Source organism: Aulostomus chinensis, chromosome 19 (genome assembly GCF_037954235.1).
Source record: "Aulostomus chinensis isolate RoL2024-O1b breed Wild chromosome 19, RoL_Achi_v1.0, whole genome shotgun sequence".
Classification (NCBI taxonomy): domain Eukaryota; kingdom Metazoa; phylum Chordata; class Actinopteri; order Syngnathiformes; family Aulostomidae; genus Aulostomus; species Aulostomus chinensis.
In genome coordinates, this window is record NC_141338.1 from 14,660,152 (window position 1) to 14,684,747 (window position 24,596).

General features: G+C 41.7%; 1 protein-coding gene across 1 annotated transcript in view; it reads left to right on the forward strand.

The window, feature by feature from the left end:
* The window catches only part of bcr (BCR activator of RhoGEF and GTPase), an 88,044-nt gene extending 63,454 nt beyond the window's left edge, over positions 1 to 24,590 (forward strand). The window contains exons 5-23 of the mRNA XM_086186631.1: positions 1,326 to 1,433; positions 3,048 to 3,108; positions 3,203 to 3,255; positions 3,533 to 3,673; positions 9,735 to 9,856; positions 10,460 to 10,625; positions 10,719 to 10,838; positions 11,129 to 11,204; positions 11,380 to 11,484; positions 12,016 to 12,090; positions 12,334 to 12,431; positions 13,675 to 13,806; positions 17,202 to 17,261; positions 17,462 to 17,571; positions 18,317 to 18,456; positions 19,226 to 19,360; positions 19,447 to 19,552; positions 19,728 to 19,890; positions 19,963 to 24,590. Coding sequence (XP_086042757.1) covers positions 1,326 to 1,433; positions 3,048 to 3,108; positions 3,203 to 3,255; positions 3,533 to 3,673; positions 9,735 to 9,856; positions 10,460 to 10,625; positions 10,719 to 10,838; positions 11,129 to 11,204; positions 11,380 to 11,484; positions 12,016 to 12,090; positions 12,334 to 12,431; positions 13,675 to 13,806; positions 17,202 to 17,261; positions 17,462 to 17,571; positions 18,317 to 18,456; positions 19,226 to 19,360; positions 19,447 to 19,552; positions 19,728 to 19,890; positions 19,963 to 20,052 — 2,061 coding nt within the window. The 3' untranslated portion in view covers positions 20,053 to 24,590. The remainder of the gene's footprint in view (positions 1 to 1,325; positions 1,434 to 3,047; positions 3,109 to 3,202; positions 3,256 to 3,532; positions 3,674 to 9,734; positions 9,857 to 10,459; positions 10,626 to 10,718; positions 10,839 to 11,128; positions 11,205 to 11,379; positions 11,485 to 12,015; positions 12,091 to 12,333; positions 12,432 to 13,674; positions 13,807 to 17,201; positions 17,262 to 17,461; positions 17,572 to 18,316; positions 18,457 to 19,225; positions 19,361 to 19,446; positions 19,553 to 19,727; positions 19,891 to 19,962) is intronic.
* The last annotated feature ends 6 nt before the right edge of the window (positions 24,591 to 24,596 follow it).

The following is a 24,596-nucleotide window of genomic DNA, read 5'->3' on the forward strand; positions in this document are numbered from 1 at the left end:
CTGGTGTGCAGGATTTTTTTACCAGCCAGTTTTAAAAACACAACTTCAATCTTTCTTTTTTAATTTTGCAAATGTTAGTGAAATCTGTTTATTGGAGGTCCATAATGAAACTCTACAATACATACAGTTGATGCAGCTGTAGCTGGTGTGTTTTTCTACGTCTTGAGCCTTTTTGGTTTGCTCAGTTGGTAGAGTTAACTGCTACAATCAGAGAATGCAGCGAAAAACTGGACTTGCACAAGCAAATGCAGTAAAACTGTAAGTTGATTTTACTGTGACCTGCTGAACTTGTCATTGTTGTGCAGGTTTTTTTTTGCGCTTTTACATCCTTACACCCATTGCTTGTCCAGTCAAACATCTTTCGTGGCAAACGGACACAATATTGGCCGAATAAGTTACAAATACCCTTTGACTTTTGAAGGTCAGGATTCACGCTGGATCAGATAAGAGTTTCTGCTGATTTATTTTGTGTGTGTGTGTGTGTGTGTGTGTGTGTGTGTGTGTGTGTGTGTGTGTGTGTGTGTGTGTGAGGCATACAGAGCTTGTCTGCCCTGCACTCTCTCATCCTTTGCTTTTGTTCAGGAGAATTGATTGTGCTTTTGTCGGCCGACCAGATGGATTACGTCACTGGCAGGCAACGTTTGCTGGAGTTTTCTTCGGCCATCCAGCTTCCTAAACGTGCTTTCATTGCCTCCGTTAAAGCAATCATTAATTCCCCAGCACCGTACTGAGTCAGTCTGAGTGGTTGCTATGGCAACGTGGGGTTACATGTGGTTGTTGTTACATGTCTGCCAGTCGTACACAGTGTCTCACACCTGAAATTTCTAGAATTTTACATTTCACTGCTGCTTTTTCATAATTTCTCCAAGTCAAGATGTAAACTTCTGTCTGCAGAGTTGCACAGTTGGTTTAATGTACTGTTGGGCTCAACAATTAATCATAATTTCATCTAAATCACAATATGACATAGTGCAGGATCCACACTGGGTAGATGTGAGTCAAAATACTCCTCAAGTATTGTGCTACTGCAGTGATATCATAGCATTCCACAGACTTACGTCTTTGTTTGGTACTGACCAGGGAGAAATCCCACTGTTATCATTTCCAGAAATGTTTCTATCAACTTGAATAATGACGAAAGAATTTAATTCCATCTAGTGAATCATATCACGCTTGCAATATCATTTAAATTGTCACAATTTGATATGCTTGAAAGATGGTTTTGTGTTTTTCAGCGGGGGATTGAGCGGCTGGACAATCTAAATATATCTCATCTGAACTTCACATCCTCTCCGTGTTTTTGTTTTTCTCGCTCTCTCCACCAGGCCAGCCAGTTAGGAGTTTACAGAGCGTTTGTGGACAACTATGAGCTGGCTGTAGAGACAGCGGAGAAGTGCTGCCAAGCTAACACGCAGTTTGCTGAAATCTCTGAGGTAGGTAGAAGAAGGAGGAGAGGAGCAGATGCCAAACGGCGACTGCAATGTGGGAAAAAAATACGGTGATGTCAGATGTCAAAAAAAGTACAGCAAGGCCGGGAAGTGAAGGTTGAGATCATCCCTTTTCGTTTTAGCAGAGTTAGTTGCCGCAATAATCTCGATGCTAAATATACGGCAAGACCCAGTCAAGACTTGAATATCCAAAAATACAAAATGAGATGGTGTATCTGTTTCTCAATGTTGGAGCTGCACAGAGAAAGTGTTATTATTATTAATAGACATATTAGTAAACTGCGAAGACTCACTTCCTGTTATAGACACCCAGAGTGGTGGCACAGACGGGCGGCATTAATCATCACTGCATCAATTCTACACAGCCGGGGGGCTTTTCTGGTGCTTCAAGGAAAACAAGAGAAGGCCAACAAAGCCGTCATATGAGATTTGTGTTCATGTACAACTCCAGATTTACAGCCCAGCCGTTCTGATACTCAATCAGCGCAGTAGGTTTTGTAGTACTCCTTGCCAAAAACCATTAGTTACTCGTTCAGTTTAGCGTCGATGTGTGAGTTATAGGATCATTTTACCAGGCCAGTCGCACACTTGACCTCCGCATACCAGCAAATTATCCAATTGAGTTGCTGAACTTGCTCCTTTGTTCCTCCGATGTGTGGCGCAACACCGAATCACATTAAAAAATAAGTGAGAGTTCATGTCCAGTTGAACATTAATCACAGGAAAGAATTCTCACCAACCTTGTACTACATTGTTTGTTTGAACTCCTGCGCACAAAGTGATCTCCTCATCCTGCACATGTGGTGTTTACGCACTTTCTCACATGGAAACTGTTGAGAGACACTTCCTTTGTTATTCTGCGTGTGTAATAAATGGATTCTGAGTATAAAATAAGCAGGTAACTTGTTTGAATTTTAAAAGCAGAGAAAGTCCCTTGCTTGATTAGCATTCTTTAGCATTAGCAGTTTCATAGCTCTGTATGTGAGTCTGTATTTTTCAAAGCGTGTGGCAGGTTTTAATCTGCATCATCACAGTTGTTCATCATAGTACATTTAAATATGAATTAATTTATTTTCATTTATTTGTATGACAAATGCATTTTTTTGTCATTGAAGTGGATTTGCAGGTGAGGTCATCTCGGGTTTATGATACTAATATGATGATTAACAGAGGGGGGAAAGGAAGAAAATATGAAGTTGAAATATTATTCAAAGCAGAAATTAAGAAAACGTATCAAACACACTAATTGTACACTTCAACCAATATACTTCATCATAGTTCCTCTTTTAAATTTCCTTAAAATATGATGGGTGAAGAGTGAGACCCTTAGCACTTCGGGTGGGGGGTGGGAGGGTCACAATTGAGGCTTGTTAATGGCCCAGTCATGATGCATGACTCTGACCCATCACGGCAAGTTGGGGGGGCGGTGCAGCTAAGGATAATTAATTTGGAAGTGGATGACCTGAATGCTGGAGCAGGAATAATAACCCTTGTATGTGTCGCTGAACTGGGCTGAACTGGGCTGAACTGGGCTCTAAAGGCCTCAAAACTTCCTTTATACTTATTTTTATACTGACACTGCTTTGTGTCTCCTAACAGAACCTGAAGGTCAGGAGCCCGAAGGACTGTAAGGACCAGACAGCCAAGAATTCTCTTGAGGGTCAGCTACCTCCATTTGTTAAATAAAGACACCTAGAGTTACACTAATATAATTATTCAATCCTAAAACTAATTGTGATTTCTCTCATTTATAGCTTTGCTGTATAAACCAGTGGACAGAGTGACACGTAGCACGCTGGTACTTCATGTAAGTAAGACTGAGTGCTGGAGCAGAATCCCAGATATTAGTTGTCTTTCCGCTTATCACCTCTAATGAACCTCAGACGGCGCCACGTAAGATAAGAAGAAAGGCGTTTGATTTGAGAATTGGACCGTCTGGAGTTAAATTTAGATTTTTGAATTCACGCTTACTTGAGTGATTAATAGCTCATTCTGCTCATGGTCTGTGACTTTGTTAATCATCTGCCTGGATTTGCATTTGAAATTGTAATATAATATCATATATTCCTGCATCTATCTCTTAGGACTTACTCAAACACACACCCACAAGCCACCCAGACCACACGCTTCTACAGGACGCCTTGAGAATTTCCCAGAACTTTCTGTCCAGCATCAATGAGGAGTCAACACCCCGGCGCCAATCGATGACTGTCAAAAAGGGAGAGGTAAGGAATTTACCTTTTATTGTGAAGTTCTGGTGTAAATTATTGTTTATTTTATTGCTTCTCTCAAACAGCATCTGTGTCATATCCGTTTCACTTTTATTACAGCAGGAAATGAATAGGACATATGGACGCGTGTTCTCTCTTGATCTCTTTTATTTTAGCCGATTATAATCACAAAAGGTCCTGGGATTTGCTCTCGATAGCTGTTGTGCGCTGTGCTCTGCGTGATGATGTCATGACCCCACCCTCTAAATAACCTTCAAGCCACTGTGAAATGATTGTACAGGGCTCTGTACGGTTGCCACCAATCTGCAGCCTTAAGCAGAGCTCATACCCTTATATGGTCATACCGTGGTTGGCTGGTTGCTCTGTGTCTCAGTTGTGGGCCCCCACCACCATCACCGTTTCTCTATCCCCCCCCTAAATGTACACACATACTCGCCCACAACCTGCCCCCCGCTGTCTCTGTCATCCCTGGAGATGACTTTGACGCACATGAATGGAAGCCTCTTGATTGATAGCGTGTGTGACACCGCCGTACATAATGCCCCTGTAACGAGCCACCAGTCCGCTCTGACGGGCAGTTAATTATTCATAAATGGAAGGTGGGAGCCAGCGAATAAAAAGGCTCTCTGGCTACACACACACACGCACACACACACACACACACACACACACACACACACATGGAGGGTCATTACTCCACCCTTTGCAAAGACATACACTCCAACACTCTTTGCTGATCCTGCTCTTGTTTGCCTTCAGCGCACACACATATACACACTTCCCGTCTCCATCCCTGCAGGCCCCAGTTTCATCCCAGTCTGTCCAGACCACCACACCAGTAATCAAATATTTATGATGGGTACATGAAAGCAGCACATGGAAATCAATGGGCCTCATTATATTGCACTTCACTATAGAAAGACTATTTGATATGGCTGAGCCCCCCCCCCCCCCACATATATGAGACATCAAACAACAAAAAAGAAAAGAAGAAGAAGAGAAATGGAAGATGGATGTTTTGAATCCAGCGAGGAGGACAGGACTCCAGAGAAAAAAAAACAAAGTCTGTCTGTGAACCTGTTACAATGGCGTGTTACTCCAATACAATCCATCACACACACACACACACACACACACACACACACACACACACACGCTTACGAATGGCTCATCATCTCCATCATTCTGAGAAAAAAGATTCGAGGCACTTGTGACCATAAATGACAGGAAAATGCTGTAGTGACGATATTTATTCATTCAGATTTATTCATTTCCATCTCACTGCTTTGTGTTTTGCTGTAATTTGTTGAGGATGTTTTTTTCTTCTTGTTTTGTTACTTTTCATGTCCACATCATGAAGTGATGATGAAACTATGAAAGTAAAATTTGGCCACGGCAGCGCTAACAACTCCCCCTTTACGCTTCACAATTTTACCCGTGTGTATTTTGTATAGAATTGTAATCAGTCAGGCTGTTTTTGGAGATGAGGGGTTGTTTGTCGGCTGTACATGGAGCCTTGTAGTAGCTCTTCAAACAAAAACTGTTCGTGTATCGTCACTGCTACCTGACATGGATGAAAAGTTTAAATTTCAAGTTTTCCTGCAGCTCCTGGGTTTATGAGCTGCTGAGCATTAGGGGAGCATTGCAACTTTCCACTTGCTCATACACAGGCACACACAAAACCCACACACACGCATAAGCTGGAAACCTGTGGTTTATTTAGTAGAGGCATGCAGAAGTCGAAGTGGCCCCCAGAGGCCCCGGCTTCGGGGGGGGTGGGGGGGTGTTGAGATTCCTGGTAACAAACAGTAGCTGCTTAATTAAAATGCAAATGATGGTGTCGCCTATATCTTAATTCTCCTCCTCGCTCTTCTTTGTTTGCCTTTGGGAGAGATATGCTACTGATGTAGTGTGTGTGTGTGTGTGTGTGTGTGTGTGTGTGTGAGTTTGTGTGTGCAGTATTTCAAGCAGAAATGCACACACACATCCACACAACTTTTATCTTGCCTGATTCTTTCGCACTGCTTTGCACAAACACAACAGGAAACACGAAAGCGCCGAGATGCCCCTTTAAGCGTGTTCTGTACTCTAAAAATAAACATGGATTTTGTAAATTCGTGCGATTACTGGCGTACCCGCTCTCAGCGAGGCTTCTCCAGGAGATGGTCAATATTTAATCTGCGCTCTCATCGTGCTCTCTCTACATCGCTGCTGCTCATGTCCCAGTCAGCCACGGCGAGAAGGAGAGGATTTCTCCTACTGGAAGTGTCAGATGTTCTGAAGATGTCAGCTGACATCCCGGGACAGTTGGTTGGATATTTCCACAGTAGCAAAGAAAAAAGCAGCATCATGAATACTTTTTCATTAATCTTGGAACTGGAATGCATGTCTGTTTCCAAAGATAAAACCTTTCTTGAATAATCTAGAACTGGATGTTTATACCTTTAAATATTTCTAGACTTGAATTTGCAGGTTAAATAGATGCTTTTGTACAAGTCTTGCTTTATCCCTCCACATGATTCCCTTTCACTCACACAATTTTATAAGCCTGTAAATCCCTAATCTAGCTGTTATCCCTCCTTTTATCTCATCTCTTTATCATGAGATCAGTGGGGGGTGTCACACTGAGGGATGATGGGCAGTGTAGTTCCTTTGTGGGTCATTTCAAGTCAAGTAAGGTGACCTTTTATTTTAATCTGTAGTTAAGGGGTAATTCTAATCTAATCTGTTGATGTTGATCACCAGGTCAGTAGTCGTCCATGATGGTCACAGAAGCTGATGGAAGCGTCCAACAATAAGGATTAAGTGCACCTGGAGCAAGTAAAGAGCCATGTTAGGTTTATAAATCCATTAACTGGCTTTGTGTGCAGGAAAATGATAAAACACATTCATTTTTTTTAAAAAAGTCATTTTTTCTGGAGCTGATGATAAAGTAGTTCAGAAGTGAATCGTCTCATTTCCTCCTCAGCTGCACAAGCACGCTGGAGAGGGGAAAAGGTGTTTGGATTGCATGTCAAAATGGACTTTGGGCAAGTAGATTTCTGTTGCACTTGTAAAAAAGTGGAGCAAAAGAAATGGAACTCTGACTTCCAAGGTCTGTATATTTTCACGGTGGTGCTCCAGGATTTGAAGGTCCGAAATTACGGTTTGGCGGTCTCTCTGGATGAGGGTGACATTTAACACGAGCCGTGCAACTGTTGATTTTAACTGAAGCTGATAAGGAAATGAATGTAACTGATGGCCATTATCACAAAAACCCAAGAAAGCACAGAGCTGTGGCAGCTTGCTAGCAGTGAGGAAGGCTAACTAGCACGTGTTCTGCTGCCAGAAATTACTTCAGGTAATTCTCCAACTATAAGCAGCTGCAAACAGTGTGTGTAGAAAGAAACAAGGGTGAATGCAGAAAAAAAATACACAGCATTCATCTATATTCCACTTTATCCACCCCTTTTTGCTGAAGGCGCATGAATTCTCAACAGATATTGTATTAAAATAGCTGCTGCAGAGTCAAAATAGCACCCTAAAATTGTCACTCCTCTCTTATTGTCAGCTGTGGAGAAAAAAAAGACTGAATAAGTAACCGGCAGAATGCTCGAAGAGGTTAATGCAAACAAAAGACGGGCTTGACAGTAGAATCTCTAGTGTAAAATCGCGGAAGGGACAAAAAACCAAACGTTCAAGGTTTATTAATAGTGTGCTTGGAAGCGGGTGATGTCCTCTCATTTTTATGTTCCTCTCTTGATAAGTGACAGAAGAAAAGATACCATGGCCAAGAAAAGTTGCTTATGCATCGGTTTTATTTACAGAACTTACTTTATGGTAATAACTGGTTCTATATTAGATTCCTCGTGAGCCTCAAATCCACAGATATATTACATCATCTGCCTGTTCCAATCCGTGAAAACTCCTTAATGTAAAGCTCAGACAGTCCCCAACTCCATACATCATGAGCAGCAGTGTGACAAATGTCCCTCCTGCTAATGCAAACATTCTCAACACAGACTGACAGTATTTAAACTGACAGATGCACCAGCCAACTGGATCTTAGTTGTATATTCCAGTTGGAAAACATCCTTGAGGGATTCTAATACATGTGAATGATCATAGATGTGTCACTCAAGAGGCGATCCAGATACCTGCAAGTCTGAGAGATGAGCGTGTAAATGACGAGAGATGCTGAGCAGCACAAACCAGAGTAGGAAGGAAAAAAACAGTAATGTAGCAACAGCTAATAAGTATCTTGAAGCTGGAAACTAATAACTACATCTACCGCTGGGGCTCGGTCTTCCATTAGATTCTTCTTTTGCAGATGCTTTAGTAACCACGTGTCCTTGTGAGATCTACGTCACGAGGTTTGGCACACGTGTGTCTTCTTCTCTCCTTTGACATTTACGTTCCCGTCTAAACTCCCCAGCCTGTCTTGCCGTCTCTCTTTCACCCTGCTCTTATTTCTCTCTCCGTCTTTGTCACCCTCTCGTCGCCCTCTTCATCATACGTAGGTGGTGAATGCTGGGCGACATTGAGTGTTCCTCTTTAACAGCAGACGTCCAGTCAGGTTTTACAAGCACGCACGCACGCACGCACGCACGCACACACACACACACACACACACACACACACACATATTTGCATCCGCTCCTCTTTACTATGTTCTTCTCCTGAGAGTAACAGTGTGTTCATAATGGAAGGGTAGGGGAGGGTGTAGTATGATGTCATCATTCAAGGCTGTACTGGGTCTGTACATGAAATCTTTTGTCAGTGTTTCATATTAAAAATCCCACATACACATCCAAGGGGCGGCTTGGCTCAGAGGTCGGGTGGCTGTCTAGCAACCATCAGGGTCGCTGGTTTGATCCTCACTTCCCCTGGTAAACATGTCAAAATGTCCATGAGCAAAACACTGAGCCCCTAACTGCTCCTGATGGCCCTGCGACAGACTGGTGACCCATCCAGGGTGAACCCCGCCTCTCACCCAACGTCAGCTGGAATAGGCTCCAGCCCCCTGCGACCCTTAACAGATAAGCTGAATAGAAAATGGATGGATACATGGATGGACGTACACATCCAAGGTTTGATTCCGCTAAATATATTTGCAATTAAAACAGAATATCATCACATCCCACGATGCCATTTAGAACATTTTCTCAACAGCAGTGAAAAAAAACAAAAAACATTTGACACCACAGTCTTGTTTAATTTAGCTACGAGGGACGATGAGTTTGGGGAGATTCCAGATGTGGCCTGAGCAGATGTGTCTCTGCCAGAAGGTGAGCAGTGATGCACATGTTCTGACACAAACAGAGCTCGTTCATCCAATCATGATTAGTGATGAATTAACCGATCTGAGTAACTGAGATGATAAATCAAGCAGACGTGTTCAAACAAAAGAACCAACATTACGGCCTAAAGATGATCAAAATAAGATATTGTAATGTTTTACTCTTTTTGAGTTTGGATACAGAATTTGATGGAATTAATTCTTCCTCTTTAAGCGTTTCATAGCACAAGTGAAACCAAGTTAAAAGCGTGGAGTTATGGTTTGACATTTGTTTTTGCCCATGCTGGTAAAGGTGTCTATTTTGACAATTACATCACTGCCCCCTTTTGGCGAATGGCAGTATTGCATCCTCATTATACAGTCTGACATCAGTAAGAAGCCCCAGAGCAGCAAATATAGCTCATTCACTCCTCAGTGACCTGGAAATTGCCATGAAGCATTCCTAGAATATTTATCAGGGATTCAGGTTATGTAACCGACATCAGGATGTGAGGCAGCATTTAAACCTTTGTGTGACTACAAGTTGCACTTTGTGTGATTATCTGGAAGCAGGTTAAATAAACTTGATACTTGCTCCTCTCCTTCTTTCCTCATCAAGTGTTGAAGTGTGCGTTGCAGTATTTGTTACAATTTCCAGCTTCACTGGTGAAATACATTCCATTGCCTACCCCCCCCCCCCCCCTCCAAAAAAAGGCAGAACCAGAGACACCAACAGCTTTTCTGGCAGGCTGTAAAGATCTATAGCTACTAGAACGACCCGGCGTTGTTGTCTTACAGAATCGCCAGCTGTTGAAGGACAGTTTCATGGTGGAGTTGGTGGAGGGAGCCAGGAAGCTGCGGCACGTCTTCCTCTTCACCGACCTGCTGCTCTGCGCCAAACTGAAGAAACAGATCGGAGGGTAAGAACCATTTAAATGATGTTTAAATTTACTAAAGAGAAAGAGAAGCTTTTTTGTTAGCGTGGAAAGAAAAAAAGTGCACTTGGACACCACGGGATGTGAGTTGTTCCCTCAACTTAATGCATTCATGGCCGTGAGATAAAACATATTCCCTCAATATTGTTATTTTGAGGCCACAAGATATCACTTGTTCCTTCAATTTATTTATTTTCATATTTCTAAAGAAGTATCTTTTTAAAATTGCTATTTATCTGAGGGAACAAGTTGTTTCTTGCTGTCTCAAAATAAGTAGCTTGAGGGAACAAGGTATATTTTGTGGCCTCAAGTTAATGAAAAGGATCCGCTTACATTGCATGACCTCCAAAATAACTAACTTGATGGAACAAGTTATATCTTGTGGCCATGAAATGCTTTTTTTTCTCTTTAAACCCACTAAAAATGCTACTGCGTCTGCAGAACATGATCCAATTAACCTAATAGTGCAGTGTCTGTTTTCACTCTGTATTACACAACTCTGGCACTCTGTCACCTCCCTCTTCTATACCTCCTTCACATCCCTTGTTCTTCACTCCCCTTTCAACAACCCATCCCTCTCTTCCGCAGTAAAAACCAGCAGTACGACAGTAAGTGGTACATCCCGCTGACTGAGATGACCTTCCAGGGGCCCGAGGAGACCGAACCGCTTACAATCCCCCAGGTCCCAGATGAAGAGCTGGATGCCATGAAGGTCAAGATCTCACACCTGCGCAGTGAGATCCAGAGAGAGAAGGTAGCCTGGATACATCATCTATTAAGAAACACATGAAAATACGCAAACCCACATGGAGGCTTTTAAATCATGTTGTCACCGCTGTGCTTTCAGAGGGCCAACAAGGGCTCCAAAGTCATAGACCGTCTCAGGAAGAAGCTGTCTGAGCAGGAGTCTCTGCTGCTCTTAACATCTCCCAGCATGCCCCTCAGAGTCTACAACAAGAGTGGCAAGGTGGTAACACTCTCCATGCTTATTTGTCACCCCCCCGCCCCTCCCTGTACACCCCTCGTCGTCTCCCTATCTCATGTGTTCCCCTCGCTTTACAGCTTTTCTCTCCTCATTCCTGACTCAATATCCCCTCACTGATTTTCCTTAAGATTAATGCTCCTCGATCCGTCTCAGACTTAGCCTTAGTATGGAACCAATGTGAAACAAGTGCTATGTTCCACTTTTCTGTTCTGCCTCTGCCTGCATGCATATTTGTTAAAATAACTGCTGTGTTTTGTGTGTGTGTGTTTTAGAGTTACAGTTTTCTGATTTCATCTGACTATGAACGGGCAGAGTGGAAGGAGATAATCAAGGAACAGCAGAAGAAATGTAAGAATCCTAGTGGTCTCCTCACCAAACCATGATGTATTTCTACTTTTGGATACTTAGCTTTTCTGGAAGGGAAATAGAAGATGTGCAACTGCAATTATTCATCACATGCATATGCTAATGTCTGATCATTGATTTTTGGTAGCACTCTAATATTTTTTGTCTCTTTCTCAAGGTTTTAAAACATCCTCCTTAACTTCCATGGAGCTTCAGATGTTGACCAGCTCTTGTGTCAAACTGCAGACCGTCCACCACATTCCACTTAGTGTCAATAAAGAAGGTAAACTAATGATTTTTTTCAAGTGTTCATTTAGATGGGTGCACTCACACAGGTGCTGTTAGCCAAAATAAACTTGTACATTTTGTGCTTTTTAAAAATAAAATCACATTGCAAAGCACCAGAGGCTGTCTGTGCGCGTATGCGTGCATAAGTGCGTGCGTGCGTGCGCGTGTGTGTGCGTGTGTGTGTGTGTGCGCGTGTGCATATGGCAGAAGTTTAGGTACACTTTCATACATCCTTGATTTCTTGCTGGAGATGATTTCTTGGGTGGCAGATTTGTTGTAAACCATTAAAAGTCAAACATGGAACATTCCTGGAAAGAAACCCCCTGATTTTGATTCATAATTGTGCATAAGATGAGGATATAAAGTAAAAGAGGGGTTGATCCAAATGTTCAGTACTCTGCAGTACTGTTTTTATCCCTTTTCATTCCATGTCTTGTTCAGCTCCAAAACAAACAGAGATTGGCATGCTTGTCTAATCCTTCCTCGCTGTCTTGTTTTTTTCTCTGCTCTCTGACTGTTTTTCCAGAGGATGAAACCCCCGGTCTCTACGGGTTCCTGAATGTAATCGTCCACTCTGCCTCCGGCCTCAAACAGAGCTTGAGTGAGTCACTGATTTTCACCCTCTATGCGAGCCACAAAACACACGGAGTTTGCTGAAACGCAAAGTTTTTACACAAGATAGAAATCTAAACTGATGGAGATTGATAGACAAGGTTGTAATGGTAAAATGAGAATGAAGGCAGTAATTCCTGAACAAACACTTCATTTATTTTCACTTTCCGCAGAACGAGACTGTTTTACATCGATTTATGACTGTCCTTTCAACAATTTCTTTGTCTGTCAGATCTCTACTGCACATTGGAGGTGGACTCTTTCGGCTTCTTCTCAAATAAAGCCAAGACGAGAGTGTATCGATACACCACTGAACCCAAATGGAACGAGGTAACAGACAGGCTCAGTACACGCTCATGTTGTACATTCTACAGAGTATTTAGTGTTCTGGTATTTTGCCTTTCAAATAGTCACAATAGGTGTCTTGAGCTAACAAATGTGGTTTTTCCCTCTTGCCTTACTTCCTTGTTACTCCAATATGTAGAAAGAGCCATCTGCATATAAGATGATTGTGACTGACAGCCAACAACAGCAAAACTGTACAAAAATCATTGACTGTATGAACTCCCATAGGCAGGGTGCAGTTTAACCCACATCTTTTTGTTTATCCAGCTTTCTCAAAGCTTCTTGTTCAATGCTAATATAAACGAGTGCTACCGTGAAGGCGCAAGCAACAGGAAGGGTTACAGCTCGCCTGTTTTTAGCTCAAATGTTTGTGGATTACTGAATATACAGCTTGATAAAGAAGATGTGGATTATACAAGAAAAAAAGATCCGCTGGACAGTTTGTTAATGGAGGGTTTTGTGCTGTTTTGTTGTTTTGTTACTGTAGCTGTTGTTTGCCGACGGTCTCCATTAGCTTTGAGCTAAATATATTATTTTGCTGGCTCGTTCTGCATTCTGGGTCAAAACGAAGTGATGAAGGAAGAGAAACATTTTAATGTGAGAGTAAAATGCCTGCTTGTGAGAATTTGAGAGCAAGATACACTTTTTCTGAAAAATCTGTAATAACTGAAATATACAACATTTATCATTCTTCACAATAACAGGAGCTTTATACTGTTCTTACACCATTCTATAGATAAACATCCTTATTGGAAAACTGCATGTCCTTGGTTTCAGCTGCCTGCCATGTACAGGTATCTGGTCCCCTTTGAGTTGTGATGGTAGGAGTTAAAGAGGTCAGCTATGGCATCTGCAGCCCCCGCAAACATACAGCGGATATACAAATACACGTATGAACGCCAGCAGGCCTGCGGACAGAAACATGTATACATTAATGATACAGCTGGACGTGAGAGGTTAGCGCTACACGGGAAGGAGAGCAGGTCGGCTCATCTGCAGAACAACACGGACCCGAAATCTCTCTGAGGACTTTGCTCAGCGAAGTGGAAATAATATCATCTAATGAGGAACTGCTGGTGATGACTCACATCTGTCCAAATGTTAAGTGAACCAACACAATGTGAGCCCCTGAATGATGCGCGAACCGTACATAATTATAGGGAAGGTTGGTCGGCTGTGGCAGGATGTATGGATTAAAACATGGATTTTTTTTTTCCCTTTTCCTCAGGAGTTTGAGATTGAGCTGGAGGGCTCTCAGACCCTGAGGCTGCTCTGCTACGAGAAGAGTTACAACAAGACTAAGCAGAACAAAGAGGATGGAGAGAGCACAGACCGCATCATGGGGAAAGGACAGATCCCGGTATGACATTACGTCACCGTCTTTCAGCAGACCCTCCATGACTCATTGCTGATAGGCAGTTATCTGCACAAAGCATGAAATCCATATAATTGCCCAATGAATGACTTAAATGGAGAATGATGTTGCAATTGGCTTATTAGATGATTTATCCTAATGTGCAATGGATGGGTTGGTTAAACCGAGAGAAAGTGCTGTTCGGTACATGTCGGTGAGGGTAATTTAAGCGTCATAAAATGCTCCTGCGCTCAGTTTGGCTATAGAATGAAGCGAGAGAATGAACAGCATTTCCAACAGAGTGACAAAAGGTTTTGATTTCCACAGTCCAATCACAGAGCTGCCAGGTTCAGCTGGTTAAAACATTCATCACGGTTCTGGCTCCTTGATAGTTATTGAGTTACAGCAATGCAATTCTGCACAGGTGGAAATGACATCAAGCGCTCTGTCGGTAGAAATGCATAAAAAACGCAGACGATGGCCCGGCCATGAGATTGACTGAGCCAAGGTTGATAGGGGAATTAGAAAGCAGGTGATGTGGTTGCCAAGACAACGCCAACCTGCAGGATAATGCCAACTTTCATTCAGGCGGAGAGAGAAAGATGATACAGCCAGGAGAACACACATAAATATACCAGAGTGTCTCTTTCAGGCTCATTTTCAAGTAACAAAACACAAACCAGCCAGCTTCCCTTCCCCAGCATAAATCCCTGTCTTACTTGATGTGTGATTTACGTTGGCAGGCTCCATCTAGTGGTCCCCTAGATAATCCTGTGACATGATCACGTCTTGGTCGATGATGTCATTCAATACAAAACCGCCCAGAGTGGTGAGAAAGTCACTCAGCAGGATTTTCATAAATCCAAGGCGAGAAAATGCTGCACAAACTACAGCGGCTGATTAATCCCCCAGATTACTGCTCAGTTTTGCTGTTTTACCCAAGCATGCCTTCACACCAGTGTCTTCCTCTGTTTACTGCTGCTCCAAATCTGTAAAACAGTAAATTATAATCCAGGCTTTATGTAAAATGCTTACTTCCGAATGCAGGGATATGAAAATGAATCCATTTTAGTCAGTAAATAGTTACACAAAGACTGATGCATAACAATAGAAAGGCAATTACATCCCACAAAAGTACAATTAAAATATAAAATAGAGCAGCTCAGCACAAAAAAGATGTCATTGACTGGCGCTGATAGCGCTTGGCTCTCTTTATTTGCTCTCAAATGCATCTGTCATTAAAAGTTAGCGGTGCAAACACAGTATTTATTGTTCTTTTCCTGAATCCTTTTTTAAACTTGCAAAGTTAAACATTTGCTCCTTAGATTTATTTGTTCCCCCCCCCCTGCTGTTTCTTTAACAGCCACCCTCTTCTTAGATCTTACTGGAGGCTTTAAGCTGGTGGGGTATTTTTAGCTGTAAAGGATAAATCACTTATTTGCGGTAATATCGTTTTATGCAGTGTTGTAAACCGTCCCTGCCCTTACTTATAGCCTGGCTTCTTCTTTTAATAGTTCTACGGATCTGTGATTTACAGGGAAATTGTGTGTTAAGAAGCGCAATTCTGTCTAAAACTTCAGCCGCTTAATGCTGGAGAATATAAAATTGTATTTGTTGGCCAAATAAGTGGAGCTGTTAAAACATTTGTACGTGCTGTGACGTCACTGTTTTGAAGTGGAACGTAATTCATTCTGGAGAAAGAGCTCAAAAATCAAACAGCAGTGAAGGAGTAAAAGTTATGAGAAGCATGATTCAGCTATGGATGCTAACATATGGGTAGCCTAGTTAAACATAGAACGAAAAACTATACGGTGTGCTGTGTGTGTGTGTGTGTGTGTGTGTGTGTGTGTGTGTGTGTGTGTTTACTAGACGTGTGTGTATAGCCAGTTTTTATTGCCCCAGATGGCATGGCTCTGTCAGATCTAAATCTGCATGTTTGGTTGTGATGTTAGTCTCGTTAAAACACATGATAAATGTTTATGATGTTCCAATAAAAAACATTCTATGATGAGACAGAAGATTTGCACCTTTGATGCATTTTAAACAGACGCCATGATGAGACAATAGATATGTAGGACAGGAGTGCATGAAGAAAACTAATATTGTTAAGTGTTTTACCTTTCAAGTACTCACAAATATGTGTTTTGAGTTCAGGAAGATGTATTTTTTCCTCTGCTGCATCACTGGTTTGTGACCTCAGAATGCAGAAAGCACCAACTACGTATATTAAGCTAGTAGCTAACAAGGACTGATGCCTGAAAAAAAAGTAATTGTCCAAAAGTTTCAGTTAACAAATTCTCAAGTGCATCATCGGCTATACGTCGTCATCGTCGTCTTTTTATCTGGCTGTACGCTCAGTTATCCACAAACGCTTTGGTATGAGCTAAAGTCAAACACGTCTAGATCTGCGCTACTGTGAGAAGCTTTAACTAAATAAAGTTAGCGTTAATTTGTTTTTAGCTCAAATCAAAGGGTTTGTGTATTGCTGACCATACAGCTGAATAACGAAGTCATGGATTAAATCAGGTGATGCACTTCAGTTACCTTAGCTTGTCTTTCAACAATTTTAACCACCGTTGGCCACCGTTAGCATCAAGCTCAATATACGTGGCTGGCTCTCTCTGGATTCTTGAGTCACAGAGATGTGCAGGAGTGGAAAAGCACATTCATGAGCTTCAGATTTTGGAGTACACGAAAGACAAAATACTCTAGTTGGGTGAAGTATCGCCTGAAGGTCTCCTACTCATACAAGCATTTGTTTGCTGTTATGTGTTCGGATGTTGGAGGATGTTTGCTGAAACATGTGCAGCGGGGTGTATATACTGTGTATATATATATATATATATATATATATATATATATATATATATTCTATGAGGCAAATGGTCATGTGAAGTGAATATTATTTTCATATTAATAGATGCTGGAGTTTTTTTCAATAAGGGAGAAAATTTTATTGTATAGATTTTAACAGGGACTTGAGCTCGTACCGAATCTCATAAGAAACAAATTCATTCAAAGCTGGATGTTTTTTATCTTTTCAAACATGTCTGCAGAGGACAACATCGGTACATTAGAAAATACTGCTAATGTTATTTAAAGAAATTATTTTGAACATGAGTTGATCAACTTGGATCTAGATTTTGATCTATTTTTTCAACATAAATTACAGATAATAAGCAATCCATCCAATATGAATAAAAAAAAAACCCTCCTTTACTTCTGTTGACAACCAGACTAAAGTTTGAGCTTGAAAAGTCAAAATGCACAAGTCACATTTCAAAAAGATTCTCTTGCTGAGTCATGATAACTCATTCTTTGACTATCTCAACGACTGTTTTAGAAATCTGAACATTAAAATGTCAGCTAATATATTTTACTTTTCTGTTCCCGCGGCTCAGCTGGACCCCCAGACTCTTCAAGGCAAAGACTGGCAGAGAACAGTCATTCCCATGAACGGGGTGCGTGAATCACATCCATACACTTTTTATTTTTCTTACATTTTTCATTTTCTGCCTTTCTCGGTCTGCGAATGTTGACTTGTCTCAACAGTCTCTACATCTGGTTTCACCGTGAGAATATATCACAGGCTCCAGGCTCGGGAGACCAGCTTCCTGCTCTGTATACCGACTTAACATTAAGCCCTGTTTTCCTGTGTCAGATTGAAGTCAAACTATCCATGAAGTTCACCAGCCGAGAGTTCAGCCTGAAGAGAATGCCCTCGCGGAAACCTATGGGTGTGTTCGGAGTCAAGATCTCCACGGTCACCAAGTGAGTTTGGAGACACTGAGTCACAGAGTGTTCATCTGCTCATTTAAAGTGTTCATACACATAGTGTGTGTGTGTGTGTGTGTGTGTGTGTGTGTGTGTGTGTGTGTGTGTGTGTGTGTGTGTGTGTGTGTGTGTGTGTGTGTGTGTGTGTGTACGTGTTGAGGACTCTATACTTCTCTTGAAGTCATCCGGCATGTCAATGCACATCAAGACTGGAGAAGACTCTGATTTAGCTGGTTTAGATTTTACTTTAATAGCTTTTATTTCATAGTCCCAACATTATAAAAGAGGTCAAATGATGGATTGATAAATTGGGATTTGCATGTATTTCCTTGTTCTATGAGAAGCAATTTACAGACTCTCTCTTGACAAAACCAAACATCACAATGTTTTTGACCAAAATTTTTGATATGGCGATTATCAGTGCTTTCAAAAAATTTAACACTATGAGACTTTGATGAATGCTTGTCAGTAATGAGGACATAAAGGCTAAGCAGGGCGAACAAAGCTATAACACCCCAGTAAGTTGAGAAAATGACATAAAAATGCACAAAAATGCCTCATACCATGATATCGATGTAATATTGATATAGTGGCCAGCTCTGATTCAGTTCTTCAATGCCTGAATTTCTCTGGTTAAAGGAGGAAGAAAATGAAAGGATGAAAATGTTCCAAAGTGAAAAGTATAAAAAGATTTGCCTGCAAGTGTCACTGAAAACACCTCTCTGTGTCCTTCACTCCCCAGACGAGAGCGCTCCAAGGTGCCATACATTGTTCGGCAGTGCCTAGAGGAGATAGAGAGGAGGGGGATGGAGGAGGTGGGCATCTACCGAGTCTCAGGAGTGGCCACTGATATTCAGGCCCTGAAGACCGCCTTCGATACCAGTGAGTACAGCCTCCAAAACATGTTTCATCCAGTTATTGTACATGTAATTCAACTGAAGTCAAATGCTTTATCTCTGTCTCTTCGGTTCATTTTCTATGGATTAACTCCAAATTTAGAAGGATAAATATTGACCTCCCACCTGAGGAAATCTGTTCTCTCAGTCTGTCAGGTGATCATTATCAAAGCTCTGGCTTCGTCTGTGAGTTCTTCAAGCTGATCCATTTTCCCTGGTGTGACATGATTAACCTCTTTCAGACTAATTCATAGACGAACGTGCGTTTGAATTGAGCGTGCAGTGTTTGGCAGGTTTGTTTTAAAATTGTTTGAATTTCTGCAAATCATGATACTGATAACTGTTATATCTCCCCCTGTTGTTGGGAAGCAGTGGGATATTTTCATTTTATATCGATCAGTTCAACAGCAATGACTATGCTACAGGTTTGCTGCTGTCGCCTCGGCTCGACAGCGGTGACGTTGGTCCAGCTTTGTTCCACTGAGGACACGTGCCTTTGACAGCACACTGCACTGGCATTAATACTTCATGTGTTATGAATGTACAGAGAAACCCCGTCAGTAACAGACCGTATTTCTCAGAAATACATTGCTCTTACTTCTGTAGTGTGTTGCACTGTTTGTGTGGCATTATTGTGCGGCGTGGCTAACTTAAGATGAGACGCATGGCTACTTCCTGTTTGATGCTTTGCCATCTGCTTCATCCTCGCAGACTTCCTGTTGCCTCTGTGATATTCTCATCTCTCTCTCCTGCAGATAATAAAGACGTGTCAGTGATGATGAGCGAGATGGACGTCAACGCCATCGCGGGGACCTTGAAGCTGTACTTCAGAGAGCTGCCAGAACCGCTGTTCACTGATGAGCTCTACCCCAACTTTGCAGGCGGCATCAGTGAGTGGATGGGTGGATATTATTCAAGTATCTAGACGATGCATCCTCTACGTGTCTGCTCACACACGGGTTCTTCTCTTGTTCAGCCCTGTCCGACAGCGTTGCCAAAGAGAGCTGCATGTTGAACTTACTGCTCTCACTACCAGAACCCAACCTGGTCACATTCCTTTTCCTTCTGGACCATCTGAAGAGGTAAGGAACTATTGAAAACACACACGAGTTCATAATTGTCACTCAGGAACTGAACACAACCTCTACCAACATGTCCCCATGCTGTCTGACAGTGGACTGACAGGTCTCCCTCCCACAAATCGCCCTCATACGGTCTCGTCCTAATTGATTAAGTGAGTCTTCGTCCTCTTCCCAGGGTGGCGGAGAAGGAGAGCATCAATAAGATGTCCCTCCATAACCTGGCGACGGTGTTCGGCCCGACCTTGCTGAGGCCAGCGGAGAAGGACAGCAAGATCCCTGCTAACCCCACACAGCCCATCAGTATGGGGGACAGCTGGTCCTTGGAAGTTATGGCACAGGTGAGACTCATTTACAAAGACCCCCTGAAAAAATGATGCAGTGCAAGGTTGAATAACTCTCTCTCCCTGCAGGTCCAGGTGTTGCTGTATTTCCTGCAGCTGGAGACCATCCCCACGCCAGACAGTAAACGACAGAGCATTCTGTTCTCCACTGAAGTATAGAGTGAAAATCATCTCTGAGACCACGAGGGACTGAAAAACAGAAGGACCTTGGCTCAAAGTGAGCCTCTAGTAGTATGTTTTGAATTGACTGGCTAGATTCCATTAAGCTCCTGCAGCTGGAAGGGATTGTTTCTAGCGACACCTGTCACACCCCCTCTCAAACATAAGAGGGCGCCATTGGGCCTTTAAAGCTCAGAGGATGGAAGGTCCTCCGGGTTCATATATATCTCTCACTACTGTGTGTCACTCATGATATTTAGTGATTCCTGTCACCTTCGGTGATGCTGTCATCTGCATTTCTCTGCTCTTTATTAGACTTAGTTGTCAAAGTCGGCCCACAAGAGAACAAATTTCTTGTTTCATGGAATTTAGGACACCAAACTAATCAGAATTTCCATGTACCGTTTGTGTTTGGGCATTGATTTCTATTTGTGCTTATTTTGGACAATCATCAGTCAAACCCCTATGAAATCCATCTCAAACTTCACGTCCCGACGGGGAAACTTAACCGTATCTTACATCATTTCAGCACATAGTTTTGTTTTGTTTTTTTTGTTTTTTTGGAAGATGAGAGGACACGTTTGCGCTGTCTGTGGGAGTTGATGACTATCCAGAGCTGCCATGGGACTGGATTTTTTTTCTTTTCTGTATCATGAAAGCCACAGGAACCCAACACCTGTATGATAAAGTGTTTACAACGTAAACAAACCCAGGTTGGAGACAAGTGCTACGGTTTGAAGGACTGGATGAAAACAAAAACATTTGAAGAGGAACCTGACGATTAGTAATAGACTGTAATTTGACCACAAAAGCCAATCTGTGTTGTTTGTGTCTCAAGTTAGTCTTTGGCTTAAATATCCAGGAAGCAATATATTTTCTATCATAGGAATTGTCTTTGTTCATATCTTTGCTGACAAAATGTTCTTCTTGTAACATAGGACATCTTTGCCAAATTAATGCATTGTTTGTTTGTAGGAGAAAAAGACACGGTTGTATTGACAGATACAGTATGTACATAATCTTATAGTTTGTTTGGTTTTTTTTTCATTTTTGTTTAACAGTACTATTATTGTAATTTATTTTGGGGTACTGGGGGAGAAAAGGATTTTGTTTTTCTATGTTCAGTTGAAAAAAAAAGTGGTAGGTGTTAGCCTTGACTTCAAGTCTTGCAGTAAATAAGCAGGATTTAGCCTTGATCTTATAGAAGCTACTCATGTTTTCTGTCCAGCCTATCAAAATTCATTTAGATATTAAAGCGATACATCACTACTACGTTTTTTGCCTTTCAAATACTCACAGATCTGGAGCTCACGGAGATGTGCTTTTTTTCCACCTTCATCACTTCTTTGTGACTCCAGAATGCAGAAAGAACCAGCCACATATATTTCACATGAAGCTAATGGAGACCGACTCCTAACAGCAGCTAGGATCGCAAATGATGATTGCAATTGAGCTCAGAAAAAGAGGAAAATAAATAATGTAAATAACTGTAAATTCAATGAAGTAAGGAAGGCTGCACGGTGGTGCAGTGGTCAGCACTGTGGCCTCACCGCAAGAAGGTTCCAGGTTCAAGTCCCGGCTCCAGCACAGGATCTTTCTGTGTGAGTCTCCATGTTCTCCTGTTCCTGTGTGGGTTCTCTCTGGTACTCCAGCTTCCTCCCACAGTCCAAAGACATCAAGAGGGGACGAGGCTGATTGATACTCTAAATTGACTGTAGGTGTGACTGTGAGTGTGAATGGTTGTCTGTCTCTATGTGTTGGTCCTGTGATAGACTGGTGACCTGTCCAGGGTGAACCCTGCCTCTCGTTCGAAAGTTGCTGGATAGGCTCCACCACCCCCCCCCCCCGCAACCCTTAACAGGATAAGAGATATAGCAGATGGATGGCTGCAATGGAGTAATGAAAAATCTTATGTGCTCAAAACATTTATTTTTGAGAACTTGGAAGGCAAAATACAGTTTGTGAGTGAAGTATCGCTTTAAGACAGTAACAGTTTTAGACTGTATGCTGCTGTGAAAAAGGCACAAGCTCTTTATAGCTGCTGGATGTCCCCTCAACAGTCTGTCCCACATCGCCTGTCTGGTGGAGACACTGTGCAATGTCATAAAACAGCACAGACACACAGACACACACGTATGACATTGTTCTTATTGCACCATTTACGTGGCTGCAGGAGAGCACACGTGCAACGGTAAATCTACTGTATTCAAGTGACCTGAGCACTCAGCATTTCTGTTCATTCCAAAAAAACAAGCAAAAAAAAACCTTGCTTCTTCTCACGAAGGAATATGTTGTTTTCCTTTCCCTTAATGCACACGGCAACTTGGCCTGGTAATTCTTTGTTCCACGTAGCCTCAAGTTAGTGAGAAACTCTTTACTTTGTCAGCTTTAAAATGACATATTTCTGCATCCCTGATTTAACATGCAGGCATGTTTATTTCTTTGGGGTTTTTTTTGGAAGTTTGTTTCTTGCTGTCTTTATTTTTTTGTAAAATATAGGTTTGAGGATCTAGATTACATGATTATAATATGTCCCTTTCTTGGCCAAGTTATGAGGCGGAACATCGTGAGTGTTTGGGAGGAAGCTGATGCTCGTATGTGCCCAGGTAGCGAGGGAGTCTGGTCATATCTGGTAATGACGCAGGAAGTGAAACTCATAACACATTATTTCCTTTTTATCTTTCGTAAGGTTCAGGTGAAATCTCTTTCATTTCATTTCTTTGAATTAAATGTATTAATACATTTGCACATTATTTAGTGCTTGCAAGAAGAAGAAAAAAAAACAAACTTCATTGATATTTGCATTGCCTGGTGTCAACTTTAGGCTTTCGATGAAAGAATAAATCACAGTACTGTCAGAATTTAATTCAGCAAACTACCTTCTGTCACACTTTTTTTTTATGTTACTTGTTTACTACCACTATTTTTTGCCTACTGTAGCATGCACACATCTATAAATTAGGATGTGAGACAGAGAATGCACAGACTCCACTCACTCATTCGTTCATTCATTCATTTCTCCATCACCCTTTTACAACTAAGTCCTGATTGCCTACACGACTCGACCCTATTGTGCCTCAACACAGCTTTTGTTTAGCGCCTGTGGTATTCTGTAATGGAAACGTTCAGTCTCCTGTTGCCTTTTGCTGAAGACAGCCACACATCTTCATCATCTCTTCTTAACTAAACTAAGACAGGACCTTAAACTTAAGCACGGTCTTAGCTCATAAACTGTACATGCCCTTTCTTGACTTGCCACCTTCATCCTACTGAGATGCTGTAAATCAAACTGTGTAAAATAATACCATTTTTTCTTGCCCATGTCCTTATTTCAACTTTAAAATTTTAGCTCCTTTCATGCCTTTTTTTTTTTGGTATTTATTTATGTTTGTTCTAGTTTGGTGAAGGAAGTTCGACTAGATCTATTTATTTATAATGTAATATCAAAGGCTTGTGTGGTCTGTTTGGCAGGTTTGTCTCTATTTTGTCCCAGAACCACCGTGTGCAAGCTTCTGGACATCATTAGCTCATATCCTGGTCGTTCTTTGTGTCGTACAACAGACTGGCCACTGTGATTGTTCAGCAATCTGATTTCCTGAGATGGAATAATAGGTCCGTTTAGAAGGTTCTATGAGTTACTAAAAAAAAACTTCCCTTACTTTTCCATAAAAGTTGTATAATATGTATGATACTAGAGAGAAAATAATTTGGTTTCTGTTTAATTTATTGTGGCATCCACTGATATTTGATCATTAGGGATATCGATCCGGCCGGTGCCCCTCTAGTCTCTTTGAAAAGCCCAAACTGTCAGTTCTGTGGTAGAGGAAGAGGAGTCGTCCACATTGTTCTTGGTCTGTCAATTGTCAGTGTAACTGCATGTACCCTCCATAAGACAGTTCCCTCCATAATCGCTATGTTCTGTACATGAGAAAAAGAAATGGAAACGTTCCCGTGTTCCGTGGAACAGGCGGAAGATGGAACGTAATTCTCGCAAATGAAAAGTATCTCTTCGTTTACTGTCTATGACCCTACTAATTGTCACAATTCCATGTTAATACTTTTCTACTTTTTCAAAGTGACACTCCGCTGCGCCTTCTCTGACATCACTCTCACATTCAGTTTGAGAAAATGCTGGTTTTGTTTTATTGACCCTCAAAAGCTGAGGTGAGACTTGCTGGCTAACCAATAACTTTGTTTTTTGTTTTTTTTTTTGTTTTTTTAGTAGTCCTCAATTTTTCGACTCTTGTTCCTGTTCTTTACTCAGTGTTCTGCTTGTAGAACTGTAAAAAGGAATACTGTATGAGGGCGAACATGTTTGGAAGGCATTTGCAGCCTGTTTGTACACAAAAATGTTAAATAAAATCTGTATCTACATAAAAAAGAATTTTGATTGTGCTTTCTACTGGAAGCCTCGTGTTCACAGGTGAAAACTGCACCACGCAAGCTCAGTATTTATTCTGACAAACCTTTCGTTGTTTCTAATGAACGCGGTGACGCAAACGGCTTCAAATTTGAGTTTTCAAAGGGCGTTTCATTGCAGTTTG